This window comes from Lonchura striata, chromosome 1 (assembly GCF_050655825.1).
Source record: "Lonchura striata isolate lonStrDom1 chromosome 1, ASM5065582v1, whole genome shotgun sequence".
NCBI lineage: Eukaryota > Metazoa > Chordata > Aves > Passeriformes > Estrildidae > Lonchura > Lonchura striata.
In genome coordinates this window covers 10,148,163-10,163,449 of record NC_140703.1, presented here as the reverse complement: position 1 = coordinate 10,163,449, position 15,287 = coordinate 10,148,163, and the positions used below count along the sequence as shown (strand labels likewise).

The 15,287-nt window shown below is 44.8% G+C and overlaps 1 protein-coding gene across 1 annotated transcript; it reads right to left on the bottom strand.

Moving 5' to 3' along the window:
- Nucleotides 1–112: 112 nt before the first annotated feature.
- HSPA13 (heat shock protein family A (Hsp70) member 13) lies at nt 113–8,826 on the bottom strand. The gene is made up of 5 exons (XM_021532460.3): nt 8,780–8,826; nt 6,985–7,325; nt 5,155–5,368; nt 4,410–4,577; nt 113–3,495 (listed from the first exon to the last, which is right to left on the bottom strand). The coding sequence occupies exons 1-5, from the start codon at nt 8,802–8,804 to the stop codon at nt 2,825–2,827; spliced, it is 1,419 nt and encodes a 472-aa protein (XP_021388135.2). The 5' UTR covers nt 8,805–8,826; the 3' UTR covers nt 113–2,824.
- Between the last annotated feature and the right edge of the window lie 6,461 nt (nt 8,827–15,287).

The following is a 15,287-nucleotide window of genomic DNA, read 5'->3' as shown; positions in this document are numbered from 1 at the left end:
TCCCCAAGACAAGAAAATGTACAAACTCTCTCACAGCTGACACAACCTCATCTTCTACACTTTGAAGGAATTTGAGGAAGACAGAATTTCCTTGAGATAAAGAAGACAGATCCAAGGGGTAGAAATTGCTTTTATTAAAAAAATCTAAAATGTTATTTATAAAATGCATTTCATCATCTGCACTGGGAAACAATTAGGGAACACACAATTGTTGAGGCCTCTTGATGCTTTCAGAATTTCAACTCACCAAACAAGCCTTAGCTAGAGAAATTGGTTACACATCTACCACCACAGGCAATCATAAGGATTATAGAAAGATTTCAGCCTTCAAGTATCAGCTTTTTTACAGAGAGACTTTTGGTAAGCAGCCCATGTGCATACCTGGAAATATCCACCTACTGCAATGGACTTGTCTTTAAAATTCAATTGTTTATGCCAAAATGCAGTATTAAAAGATACAAAATAAATAATTCAGAAAATTTAATAAATAAGGATGCATTGTGATATCCAGTGTATAGTAACTTATCTTCTAAAAAATCCAACTTGTATAGATCTCTGAATAAATATCCTTTTGTGAATTTCATTTTTACAAGTAAACAATCTGCTCTTCCCTTCCAGTTCCCAGATTAACACTGAAGGAGATTTAACTCCTCCAGGGTGAAGGAGGATGTGAAAGAAAAAAGTACTTCATTTATTTGCTTTGAGAGTTTTAACAGCTCCTACCTAACTTGTCCCAAAACTGCAAAAGCTTTTAATAGTTTAACTTCTCTGTGATGTGGTTCTGTTTTAAATAGGTCTGCTTGTTTTACACGGTGCATTAAAGACATGAAGACCAAAGTCCTACAGTAACTCCAGTGGATTTTGAGATGAACTTACAGCAGGGCAGAAGGAAAGGCCACAATGACTCTAAAGAATTGGTACAGATGTTGAACACACTCATTTATGTCTGCAAAGCAAAGGCCCCCAGCAGCAACTGAGGACTGTACTGCATTCATCCATGGTGTCATTGAAGAGGCACTTCTTTCACTGCAGGCATTTTACTTACTGGAAGCTCCATACAGACTTAGTTGGGGTCACTTTCAAAAAGGCACAAAGGAAAAAAAGAATCCTCAAATTAAAAAAAAAAAAAAATCCTGGTTTTCAACTCAGGAAAATTAAGCAGATGTCAGCAGTACTTTGGGAATCCTCTGTCAAGTTAAACAATGCTGATGGAATGGCTGTGTGCAACTGATTCAATTTAAGAGGTTTTTAATTGGATTACTTCAAAGATGCATTTAGACAATAGCTATGCAAACAGCTGAATCAGCACAACTGATTTATGGCAGTGCCATAAATCAGGCCTACTGCCAGGAGAGTAATAAGCCTATTTTAATATAGTCATAGGTTAAAACAATAAATCTAAGCTCCACACTTCATCTTAGCAAGGTTAATACAAAATTATTCTGGAGAAGACAAGAACATCCTTAAAACCACCTGTTACTAGAGCTTACCTGATGAAGACTGGGATGATGGATGTTGAAACCAGTCTTAGCTGAGTGACATGTATTTTTGGCAGGAAGTTCCAAGCAGATAATAATCAGCTGGTGGTTGATTATTGCTTAATCCCTCCAAAGAGAGAACTTTCACCAATTTGGTTTTTTTTCAGATCAGTAACTTTGTTCTCTTCACAACACATTTTCAAGATACCTAGATAGTGATTTATTTGCCTAAAAGAGATTCCTAAGAAGTGTCACCTCCAACCCCAAATTACATACAACACTGTTTCTTTCCCAATAGGACAGCTAAAAACTCTGTTAAGTTTAGAATAGTGATACGAAAAAACTTAAACCACATAAGAGCTAAAAAGCACAAAGTAGTTGGGTCAATTTTCATTTACTAGGGCTAGAGGAACTACATTTCATCCAGGCCATCCCTTCTGTCCCACACTTTCTCCATGAGGACAGTATGGCTTGGGGTACTTCAGGAAGAAGATATCACACACTTGTAAACACAGAATGATGAAATTTGTGTTGGTCAAAATCAAGGGAAGACAGGCAGGCGTGGCTTCAAGATAATAAAATCACTGTAGTTTTAAAATAAGGCAGGGGCAGGTATGAATATTTGGCAAGATACCCTAGTTCTCTGTGGAGAACATTAGTGGTAAAACAGCAGCACCTGTGTTTAACCATCACAGTCAGGTCAGGAATGAAGCCCTTGGAGACCAAGAAACTGCACGGGCAAGACCTACATTTTCAATAAAGTTTCCTAATCATGGGACAATTTGCCACAGAGCCTACCATGGGACAATTTGCCACAGAGCATACCATTATGCTGTTATGAACAGCAGAAGAATCAAGTGAATGCCTCAGTCTCTCATTTAAGCTGCAAGATGCCTTTAGGAAAGAAGCTTAAATGCTCAAATGGCTCAGTCTAGTAAGTAAGTGTAAGCACTGCCAGTGCTCTGTGCATTAACGCTGCTTCACAGTCCTTCCAAATAAATACATGGATGCAGGAATACCTCAGTACCACATAATCTCAAACCTTTGGTCACACTCCCTTTATACTTTAAATACACACCACTCCAGGATTTGCTAATAAAATTTAGCAAGAAAATGTGGGTGTGTCATCACTGGCATTTTCATCCAATATCCTCTCTCCAAGTAAACACAGCACACTTCAGAACTAGTTTGTACCTTTAAAGTAACATGAAGCTTTAGCACAGGTAGGTGTCCAGTAACGGGAACAGGAGAAAATTGAATAGAATGAAGCTAAGATTAGGTTCCATTACCAGTCAGATAAGTATGGATCCTTTTGGAGAGCTGGAATGCAATTGAGAAGTTTCTTTTCAGTTAAAATTAGTCTTCTGTAAATGTTTGTTAGGGATTTCTATAGCACTGACTTGGAGAGGCCAGGACCCAGCAAGAATTCCTGCTTGGATGGCTACACCCGTCACAACAGCCAGGTCGGGATCTACAGAGGTGTTGGGTTCCTTTCCAAAGAAGTCCCGAATAACTTCACGTATTTTGGGAATCCGTGTGGAGCCTCCGACCAACACAATTACATCCACGTCTGCTTTGTGCAGGTGCCCTTCCTGCAACACTTTTTCAATGGGCACAAGAATTTTCTCAAAAAGGTCCTCATTTAACATCTCAAACAGCTTCCGAGAGATTTCTGTTTCAAACACAACTTCCACGAAATTGTCCTCTACTTTGGAAGTGTCTCCAAGATTTTTCAGGCCTTTTGTGTTTTGTGAGGCCTCACCCTTTAGCACGCTGTTTGTTTTTACCTGGCTTTTTGCAAGTTCCCTTGTAAGCTTGTTGGTTGGCAGAGTCAACAGTACCCTCAGTGTAGCTGCCTCATGGACAGTCAGGTTTAATTTAACAGCTTCCACGGCCTGTCTGAGGCGGTGAATCTCCTCTTTTTGTGTTGGCAGAGAACCGTACGTTTGATGGAGCTGATCATATAAATACATCATCAGCCTCTGATTGAAATCCTGTCCTCCAAGTTTGTTGTTACCTGGAAGATCAGAATAGAAGGCATCAGACAGAGCAACTTCAAAGCCTCAGAAAGCAGCACACTGCTTCTTCACTTTCACTGGGAGATGGTGCTCAAGGGCAAGAACAAACACAGAAGGACCACAAGCACATGAGCTCACAGAGCTGTGACAACAGACAAAATGGTTGCCCACTGCCCACATAACGGATAATAATTTCCACTGTTTTGTTTTTGACTGAAAACAGTACTCCCTTAGTGATCTCTAACTAAAATCAGGGTGAAGCTGCTGAATCGTTCTTGCTGTTCCACTCTAACTGGACTGAGCAGCAGCAGCTCACATCAGAACTTGCTTGCTGAAGGCAACACAGGCACCTGGCACTGGACCTCAGAGCTGCGTGCATGCAGGCCAGCTGAAGCACGGCTGTCGCTTCACTACAGTCTGACCAACACTACTGCCAGAGCTCAGTGCTCAGGGATGAATCATTCATACACCAAACACAAAACTTCTGGGTTAACAGCCCACATATTCCCAAACCCTGCTCAACTCAGCTGGCACCAAATACAAGGACACACCGAAGCATTGGTCAGTGATTTGCCAATATTCCCAGTTTGGGCAAAGGTGACAGAAAGATTTTAAGCAATCCCAACCCCCCAGAAGTTTGGTCACAGTAAGTGTAACATGCCCCAGCACTTTATTAGTGGGCACAAAAGTTAACAGACACGGATAAAATGAAACCACAATTTACCCCTCTGGGTCAGCCAAAACCTGACTCTGTGGTGTTAATTGTTGAAACCAGCCACAGACCTAATTTTGCATGAAAATCAGCTGAGAAGGCATTGGGAAAACACTCTGTGACACGGCTGGTATTTTTTAAAAGCCCCTCCAACAGCGACCTCACCTCCCACTCCTTGAGAAACAAAAGAATTTCTCTCACCTGCCATAGCTCGTGTGATGAACATCCCTCCCATCTTGTTCAACAGAGACACGTCCAAAGTTCCTCCACCCAAATCCACCACCAGAACATTAAACACATCAGCTTTGTGGAGCCCATAAGCCATAGCAGCAGCTGTGGGCTCATTGATTACTCGCAAAACGCTGAGCCCTGTGATGAGCAGAGACAACAAGCAACACTCAGGTACACCTCAGAAAAAACTGCAGTTCTTACATCAGAATGGCATTTGCCATTACTTGTTGGGGCTTTTTTAACCACACTCAAGTTAAGTGTCAGATCTAAAGGAAGTAGTTTCCTAAGCAGTAATATCCAATGAACACGTTTCCTTACTTAAATACCTATCTAAAATAGTACTGCTTCAGCATCAGGGTGAAATCATAAATCATAATGTGCCCAAATGCACTGCTTCCAGAGAAGCCTTGCTAAGGAGATTTATGTCATGTGTTCTATTTCTTTTTAAATGATTATTCAAGGGTGCCCTATATAGTCTCCCTATTTGGAGATTATAAAAAGACTATTTTCCCTGAAGTAAAACTTACTTCCAGCTATGTCTGCAGTAGCCAGCTGCATCTGTTGGTACTCAGAAGTTCTCAGCTGTTCCTCACAATAAATCCATTCTAAGCTTCTCTGTCACTGATTCACTGTTTCTATATCCTCCACAAAGACCTTACTGTTAGTGAAATAGACCTCAAGCTCTCCAAGAAAAACTCTGGAATAGAGACATCACCTGCAAGGTTAGCTGCCTTAATGGTAGAATTCCGCTGCCTTTCATCAAACTCTGCTGGCACAGAGATGACTGCCTTGGAAATGGACATGCCAAGGTTGGCTTCTGCCATTTTCTTCAGTTTCAGCAGCAGCTTAGAGCCAATGTGCTCTGGAGTGATGTGAAAGGTTTCATTAGTTGTCACAGAAAATTCAGCTAATCCATTGTTGTTGACAATCTAGAAGGATAAAATGACACAGCCCCCAAGTGAGAAATCTTCTTATGCTCCCCCACCCTGCTCCCACCAAATATTTTATTTGCATGCAGTCTCTTTATTCAGGAAAAGTTTAAATGTGCTTTTGCCATTTCTGGGTCAATTTTGTTCCTTGATTAGGAGGATTATGCAAAACATGCCACTTAAGGGGTCAAAGAATATTCAAACAAATAACATCCACTATGCCCTAGTAAAACATATTTTAAAAAGTTAAGATTTAGAAACTGTGGAGTCAACTTCCAACATCACATTCAAAGACAGAAGGGATGTTTTTCAACCATTAGGTTACCTTTCAGGTTTCCGAAAGGAAACAAACAGCTTGGTAGTGAAACGACTTCTCTTAAGAATATTAAAAAATTAAGAAGACCTCAATACCACTTGCAATACACAATTTTTTTTTATTTTTTCAACCAATTCTGCACCAACTTTCAAGTTCTGCTGCTGGTCAAGTAAGGTAGTAATGTGCTGAAGGAAAAAACACACTGGTACATGGGAGAAGATGTGGCTTTAAAACTTTTCTGGGTTTTAGTTTTTTGGGGGGAGAGTTTTGTTGATTTTGTTTGTTTGTGCTCTTATTTTATAAATTCTGGGAGAAGTAAAGTTTCAGCAAAGCACAGTTAGCATTTCAAGTTTAAATTTATTCTTTGAGTGATGGGACTGGAAGGCTACCCAGAAACACATTTCTCAGTAGGGAAACACAGATTCCTCTGGAAAATCATTATCAGATCTCATGCAGTGGTACACAACTTCCACAACCATTTCACTCTGCTCTCTGGATATCTCTTACGGTTTTCAGGCAGATTTTCAGACTGTGCCAAATAACTCCAGGTCTGACAAGATGATCAACCACATTTCAAGTGTCATAGAACTGGGTTGGAGGGACATTATAGCTCATCTCCTTCCAACCCCCTGCCAGTGGCAGAGACACCTTGCACTAGACCAGGTTGCTCAGAGCCCCATCCAACCTGGCTTTGAACACTTCCGAGGATGGGGCATCCCCAGCTTCTCTAGGAAGCCTGTGCCAGGGCCTCACGACCCTCAAAGGGAAGTTGTTCCTAATCTCTAATCTAAAACTCCTCTTTATCAGCTTGAAGCCATTTCCCTTTGTCCTGTCACTCCAGACCCTCGTAAGCAGTCTCTCTCCATCTTTTTTACAAGTTTCCTTTAGGTGTTGGAATGCCACAATTAGTTCATCCCAAAGCCTTCTCCAATCCCAGTTCTCCCAGCCTCTCCTCCCAGCAGAGCTGCTCCATCCCTCTGCTCCCCTCGGTGCTCCTCTGGCCTGGCTGCAGCAGGTCCCTGTCCTTGCTGTGCTGGAGCCCAGAGCTGATGCAGCCCTGTAGGTGGGGTCTCAGCAGAGCGGGGCAGAGGGGCAGAATCCCCTCCCTGCCCTGCTGCCCACGGGGCTTGGCATGAGCCCAGCACACGGCGGGTTCTGGGCTGCCAATGGCCAGGGCATGGCCAGCCTCTCCCCACCAGCACCCCCAGGGCTGCTCTGGATCTGTTCATGCCCAGCCTGCATTGTGTCCTGCAGGACATCCCTTACTGCCTGGAGGGAAGCAAAGGTGGCAGCTGCTTACCTTAAAGGGATACCTGCTGCTTTCACTCTGCAGCTCCTCCAAAGTGAAGACTTTCCCAATGAATCTCTTGGCATCATAGATGGTGTTGTGAGGATTGGCATCGGCCAGCTCCAGGCCCTCGTAGCCCACGTGCACGCCGGTGCCGGTGAAGGAGACGACGCTGGGGATGCTGCTGTGCCCGTTCTCGTCCGCGATGACCCTCACGTCCCCGCTGCCGGCCAGGAACACGCCGACGGAGCAGTAGGTGGTGCCGAGGTCGATCCCGATCACCCTGGGGGTGGGCATGGGCAGATACTGCTGTGCCAGGTAGCTGGCTAAGAGCAGGGCCAGCACAGCAGAGCCTGAAACACGGAGTTGGGAACAGCAGGGTTAGGGGAGCAAACCTCCGAGTCGATGCAAATGACACGCTGTGACACGCTGCACCTCCTGCAGCTTTGTTTCACACTCTGGAGCCTGGTTAGCTACCTAATTATTTTTTAATTTCCTTCTCAACAGAGAGTAGCTAGAAGTCAAGAATTTAAGGCATTCAATGTTAAACTGATTAAGGAAAAAAAACCCAAGAGACAGCCAAGCCAAAAATACCGTCACACTGCATAATTCTATTTCTCTCTGCACGTTACTGCAGTAACACAGGCTCATTAGTACTTCTGCAGGAGTTGCCTATGAATAACACTAAAAAGACATCGAGTTGATGGGGCCACACAAAATCATAGTGAAACTACACACTCCCAATCCTAACACCTCCAGCTTCACCAAAAGTCTAAAAATAAGGAGAGAAAAACCCATAGTACCTCGTTCTGTTTCAGCCATAGCTCTCAAAAAAGCATCTTCCCATACCTCTGAATCTTTCCTGCACCTTGAAACCCAAGGGAAGACCAGTTTATGTGCAGGAGAGTTTGTTGTTTAGTTGAGACACAGGAAAGCCAAAAGTCTAGCATCAAGTAATACCCCAGATGATTACCCAAAAAAAAGAACCAACAAACAAAATCTCAGCAAGAAATGTAAATAAGCTAAATTTCAAAGAGTGGGTGACCTCTTTTTTCCCAGCAGGGAAGGATAGCCATTGCGGTGGTTCAAACAGACTGGTTGGAAAGCTCTGGTTTGCTCTGGGCTACAAATCTTGCCAGACATTTCTGAGCAATGTGCCACTGAGCACTCTGGCTTTCACAGAATCCCACAATGGGTCAGGCTGGAAGGGAGGACAGAGGGTCATCTGGTCCAAACTCCCTGCTCCAGCAGGGTCATCCCAGAGCCCATGGCACAGGATTGTGTCCTGACACTTCTGGAGTATCTCCAGTGAGGGACACTCCACAGCCTCTCTGACTGATCTGTTCCCGTGTTTGGTCACTGCACAGTGAAGAAATTCTTCCCCATGTTCAGGTGAAACTTCCTGTGCATCAATTCCTGCCCATTGCCTCTTGTCCCATTGCTGGGCACCACTGAGCAGAGCCTGGTCCCTGCTCTGACCCCTCCCTGTAGACACTGGGAAGAATAAATTGATGAAGTCCCCTCTCACTCGTCTCTTCTCGAGGCAGAACAGCCCAGCCCCCTTAGCCTTTGCTTCTAAAAGGTCCAGCCCCCTCATCATCTTTGCTGCCCTCCGCTGGACCCGCTCGAGGAGCCCCATGTCTCTCCTGTACAGAGGAGCCCAGAACTGGACACAGCACAACACAGCGAGCACGGGAAGCTCGTGCCACCCTAGAGAGCCAGCCCGGGGCAACACCGCTGGAAGAAAGACGCGAGAGCGGAAGCAAAACTCCCCAAACCCCGCAGCCCAGCCACGCCACCGCCTCACCCAGCACAGCCATCTGCCCCGCCATGTCTGCCCGTGGCTCCAGCCCTGACGGCACTTTCCGGGCCGCGCGGGGGATGCAGGGAACGGTAGTACGCGTATCCCGCCCGCCCCGCTCCCGTCAGCTGCTGCTGCGGGAGAGAAAACCACAACTCCCAGCGGGCATCGCGGCGCGGCCGGTTCCGGTGGGTAACAGCCCATGGGCGGGGAGGCGCGGTACCGTTATCAGGGGAGGCGGTGTGCGCCCGTTCACAGGCGCATGCGCGGGCAGGAGGGATTCGCGGTGGCTGCTGGGAGCTGTAGTCCTGGGCCCCCGCGCCATGGTGCCCTGCGGCCTCTCGCCGGCGTGGGGCGGCAGAGACCGCGGCTGTGGCGGTGCCGGGGCAGGACATCTTCCTTTATCCCCCTCGGCTTTCAGCTGGAAAGAACGGACTTCCCTCCGCTGCAAGGGTTTGAGAGAGCTGGCCGCCGTGTCTTTCACATGGCCAAGAGCCAGGTTCGGAAAGGAGACATTGTTTAATCTGCGCAGGGCGCAAGGTCGAAGCTTTCCTCGAATCAAGCACACCGATTCTCAAAACTTTACAATAAATATGCATTTCAGCAAACAATCACACTTCACTGGCTACAAGTTAGCTGGTTCTCTTTTTTAATGGTGAGGGGAGATTTCTTTCTTACCCACCTTTTAGAGAAGCAAGGAGAATACAGGTGAAACCTGCCCCTCAGATGTGTCCTGGAGGGACAGGATTGGGAACCGCTCTAATTAATGAGTGTGAGGTATTCTGTGGGTTTGCTTCTCATCCTGGAGAGGCAGAATTGGTAACTAGTCTAATTAATGAGTGTGAGGTATTCTGTAGGTTTACCCCTCATCCTGGAGGGCAGAATTGGTAACTGCTCTAATTAATGAGTGTGAGGTATTCTGTGGGTTTGCTTCTCATCACTTCGCCCTCTCCGCTGCTCCACTCTCATAATGGATGTCAAGATTCTTGCAGACTGGGTTTCTGTTTCAGGCAGAAGTTTAAGTTAGAAGCTTTTTAAATAGAAAATATTCTTGAGTAGCTGGTAGCAAATAGCATAGTGGAAGAAAATTTAGATTAAGTCCTATTGCAGTTATCATCTCCAGCATGTCTGTTTCTCCTAAGTGATGGAAAGACACATAACCCAGAAGTAATTCCCAGGAGATCACTTCTTAGAAGCTTCTTCTATATGCAAAGAAAGTGGCACTGCTTTAACTTAATAGTAAAAAATGCATTCATCCTCCACTTATTTGTAAACATATACTTCTGTGCTTCATTCTCAGCATGAGAAGGTGGAAACTCTTTGGAAAGGGAAGAAAAACCATTCAGCCTCCTTAATGACTCATGATCTTCCTGCTTTCTAGTTACTTAGGTAACTTAATTTCTTTTCTTAATTTCTATTGGATACTTTAATCATTTTTCTTGAAATGGGACCATTGTAATTGTGCTCATTCTTAAGTGGGGGGAAACCCATAATAGTTGTTTACAGTATTTCTTCATCCATATACTCATGAGTGGGCACTTTGTGTTTCTTGCCACTGTCAGTGGATGGTGAGCAGAAAAAAAGGTTCAGCACAAAAAGGGTGTGGATTTTGCTGGTGATTTTGATATTTAATAGCAGCTTTTCTTAATACATAGGGACCATCTGAAATATGACACTGCAGAGTGCAGATATGTAGGGATGTGTTTTTAAAAAATACTGATACAAGCCCCACATTTCAGAGATTTTTTTTTTTTTCCTTTTCTGGATTACAGGCCAGCCTTTGGTTTTTGTCCTTGAGGTTAAACCTCTAAGAGACTTTGGGATCACTTGTTACCATACCTGCCCAAGGACAGAACTCAAATATCCTTTTTCTGTATAATTTCCGTTCTATTTCAATTTAGCAAAGCAGCTTAATGAATTCACTGTGTCAGTCAAGGCCTCCCCACCTGACTGACTCCCTGGAGGCCTGGCTGTTCCCTGCAGGATTACACAGCACAGGCCACCTGCCTGGGAGTCAAGTCAAGGGGAGCATCTCAGCAGGCTTTCCGCCCTGCAGCAAAGCTCTGCCATGCCAGAAGCTTCTGCAGGAGCCACTGACTCCCCTGTAGCTGGTTTGGGCTGCTGCAGAGTTTGAAGGCTCAGTCCACCACACATATTCTGTAGTCCACTGAACACATGGTCTTCAGCAGATGTGCTTAAAAGAAGTCCACAAGTGCCTAATTATTTCCCCACACATCTTCTCCATGACCTGTTAGGACCTGCTCATGATTTCTCCTGGACTCTGCACAACGATGCCAGACTTGTCTGGCATCTCCAAAATAGGCAGAACTAATCCTGGTGATCTTGACCTCGTGTTTTTGGGCATTACCACTGTGTCTTCTGTATCACCTTTTTTTACCTACTGTCATTTGTGAGAGGAACACCTATCTCCATTTTCCTCTATTATCTGAGGGAGCGCTACACTCAGGAATGGGTTGTTCAGGAGCAGAAAGGAACATTCAATGTTTCTGGAGAAAACTGCTTGATTTTGCACAGAATAATTCAATATTCATTGAATTGGGCAATAGAGGGAGAGGCTTATTTGACTGGGAGAGAAATCTATGGAGCTTCTGCGCCACAGAGTGCCTCATGGGGAAAGCATAAATGTGTTTGGGGCAGACACTGGAAGCCTGGTCTTTGTTTTCCTGGAATGCTGTGCTTTTGCCACTTCCCTGCAACAGCAGGCAGGGCACATACTCCGTGGTGAGCCCCCTCACCTGAGGGTGGGCAGTGCAAGTTCAGACCTGCACAAGGGCTTTGCAAAAGCTGTGATAAAACTTCTCTGGGTGCCCCTGAGTGAGGGGGTGTGATGTGCTGCAGTGCCAGGGGCTGCTAGTCCTGACCTGCTTGCCTGGGATACCTGAGCTGGGCCACATCAAGTGATCCTTGGCCACCACACACCATGTCCCTGACACCTGCCTGCCTCTGGCATGACTGTGAAGGGGTTGTGCACCTAATTCCCCTCAAGGGGCTGGGCAAATGCTTGTTTATCCTTCTCAGTGCATCTGTTCACTCTGGTAGTAAGCTGTTTGTAACATTTCAAACGCTTTTTGGGGATTAATTTCCTTCAAGGGGCTGTTCTTCTCCCCTGATGCTTTGATAGGTGGAGGTAAACATGTTTTTGTCTGCTAGTAGCTTGAGGGAGAGAATTGTTCTTACAATGTAAGAGCAGAGGCTGGTTTTAAAACACTGTCCCATCAGATGTGAACTGGTGTCTGCAGGAAAAATCCTGCTACACTGGGGATTATCACTCAAACCTTACACCTGTGATGTGCTAAACACAGTTCAAGCATTCGGTGTGTGTGGAATCAAATACAGCTTGTTTTCATTTGCAGGATGCTTTGCATCAGCTGTACCCTTGCATTTGGAGAAAAGAAAATTGAGTTTGCAAAGCATCCTCTTTTCTGCTGTTGTACAGAACAGGGTTTTGTCTTTCTAGGGTTTACTCAGTGAGTGCTTTCTGCATTGTCTCAGTCCTTGTAAAGCCAGTGTCTAAAACTGAAACACAGGATATGGTCAAAGCACAGTGTGATCACATCAACCCAAGATGATCAATCCGTGTTTTCCCACTATGAAGGAAGAAGTGGGAGAAGGATTGAGCTCCACTTTGTAGGTGGAGAGTAGCATCAATGTCTCTCTGAGAAGGGAGGTGATTGGTGCAAGGTATTTAGGAGATGCTAGAATCTGAAACCTCATTTTCAGTTTTTAACTTAGATAACAGTGCCTTAGTGCAAGCACATTGTCAAAATCGCTGAGGTTCCTGATAGTTCCTTTCCCTAATTAAAACACTGATCTACTGCTACTGTATATGCTTGGGAAAGGGATGAATTTCACCAGCCTTCCTCTGACACTTCAATGTCAGGCAGCTGGGTAGGGTAGCATAGCCTTCAATTTAGATGCAAAAGTTTCCATTAAAATTCCAGCACATAGCCTAAAGATTTCTGGCTCCTGTTAAGTGGTTGACTGGCTGGGCAGGGGTGTGCTGAATTCTCCATTAGTCTCAAACTCACTCCCCAGCTGGAGGCAGCAGGAGCAGCTCAGGGCTTCTCCCAAGACCCACAACCCCAGAGAGCTGAACCTCGAGGTGTGGGAGGAGTGCAAGAAGCTCCCAGCAGATGCCTCTGCCATGCAGCATTCCTTCCCCAGATTGCTTTTGGTGTCTGACAGATACCTGCAGATTCATATAAAGCATATTAACCTTTAGCAGTAGTTAGCCAAAGTCTTGTAAAGACATAAGTCATGAAAACAGTGCCACATTTTCATTACAGTTTCTTTAATTGCTTTAACATACCCCTTTCACCAAACCCTCATGAAATAATTTTGAGGTTAACAATGAAATTACTATTTCCCCTTTCATGAATACAGTTGCAGTGATACCACTATAATGGAACCCAGTAGGTGTCTAGGAAAAACAATTTGTAAGAGAAAAGAGATTTTCACAGATTTTTTTATCGGTCCCATTTTCTTCTTGAATTTCACTTGGTCTGAATGCTGATGCAGCTTTCTGTGGTGTGAAAAATAAAAACCGAAGTCATATTGATGAGGGAAAGAAGTTTGGCACTTACTGGTCTGGTAACCGAGAGTTTCTCTTCCTGCTTGACCATGGTGGAGTGGGCCGGTGTTTCAAGGCCAAAAGGCAGCTGTGAACTTGGCTGAATACTCCCCAGCCACAGCAGCCCGGGGTAGTGTGCCTGAATCATGGCTTGGCTTGGATTTGTGCTGGTGCCTGGAATGCATCATCCACCTTCTGCTCAGCTTGGGTGTCCTGTGTGGGAGCAGGGAGAGAGGGGCTGCACGGGGTGACAGGATTTGCAGCACCTCACTGTATGAAGGGCTGCAGAGCTCAAGGATGGGATGCCTGGGAGGCTCATCATCTGCACCAATCATCATGGTGATAATGATAATGAATAAGAGTTCCAATAGTCTCCCAAGAGGCCACTTTACCACATTCATGTTATTGCTGTGTATATGAAATCCATACAGATGTCAGTCAGGCTTGTCAATTCAGTCTATTGTAAATGACAACAAAAGGATAAACACAACAATGCACTCAAATATAACTGCCTGAACAGTGAGGTCTCCAGGCAGAGGAGAAGTTTTGCATTATGTGTGGATAGAGAAAAGTTCTGATATGTTTTTGTTTGTTTGTTTGTTTGTTTTTTGTTTTGGGGTTTTTTTGGGGTTTTTTTGAGTACTAACACAGAAGTATCAGAGTATCTGTTTTACATTTGTTCTCTTCCTGCAGGTATCACCTACAGTACCTCAGTGGGTTTGTATACTGGATAGGAACTTTTGGGCCTTTACTGTGAATCTTTTGACTGGCACAGAAGATCTGTTTAAGTCATCTCTTAGGAGTGGTGTTATGGTACTCCAGGGGCAACCATGCTCTGCCTGTTTTCCTAGAAGACCTATCTCCCTGGCCCATATTGTTTCCAATCCAGGAAGAAATAATAGGTAAGAGAATATATTCCTTTTTACACTGTGTGAAGCAAAGGAACGCTGAAGGTCAGTGACTCAAGAATAAATAACAAGCCTGGAAGGCAAATACAATTTGAGAAAAGGTGTCTCAAACACTCCAAAGATCTTACAACAGCATCAACCTTCTTCCATTATTTTTAGGAATCTCTGTTAAGCAGTATCATCAAAGATTTGATGGGATTGCTCATTGGGCAAGGTGGTAGTGGCGTTTCCTAATGATCTTTATAGTACACATCTGTCCTGCAGGTACCAGAGTTGCCATTATTGTGTAAATGCCCAGCATACTTCAGTTTAGTGGATACATGGTTCAGATACAACTGAGATGTGAGCAAGCCCATCCAGTATTATGTAAACTCTGTTTGGTGTCATTCCTGAGTACCATATGTAAAACCAATAGCACTTGACAGCACAGCCCACCATGCTTCTTTCATACTCCAGACCCTCTGAAATAGGGAAAGAAATGTTGAGAACACAGAAGATGAAAACCGTGTCATCAGCCTAAGTCAAGGTCCTTAGTGTTGCTTTGTACCTTCCCAGAACCTCTGGTCAATTGGCAACCACTTTGCATTAGTTGTTCCCTGTGCCAAGGCTTGCAACCTACCTGCAGGGCTCTTAAACCTGTTTCTGACAGTATTGACGGAATCGTTCCGACGTTACTCAGATTACTCTTACAAGACAAGCAAAGATGTCAGCCACACCATGTCTTCTTTTTTCAGCATCACCCCCCCATTCACTGTCGTGTGAGGAGCAAGTGTCTGTTTAGCCTGGAGAGAAGTTTGTTGGAAGCAGATCCTGTAAGTTAGAGCCATTCCAGAAGAAGTGTGTACAGCTAGGGAAAACGATCCCTCCACGGAAGCAGAGATTAGCCTTTCTGTTCAATCACAATAAAATAAAAGTCCTATGCCAGTTTCCTCTCTCTTTCTTGAATGATTGCACTGTGTGTAGGTCTGCTGGACTGTGTCAACACCTTCGTGCAGCCCATAATTCATTTCCATGC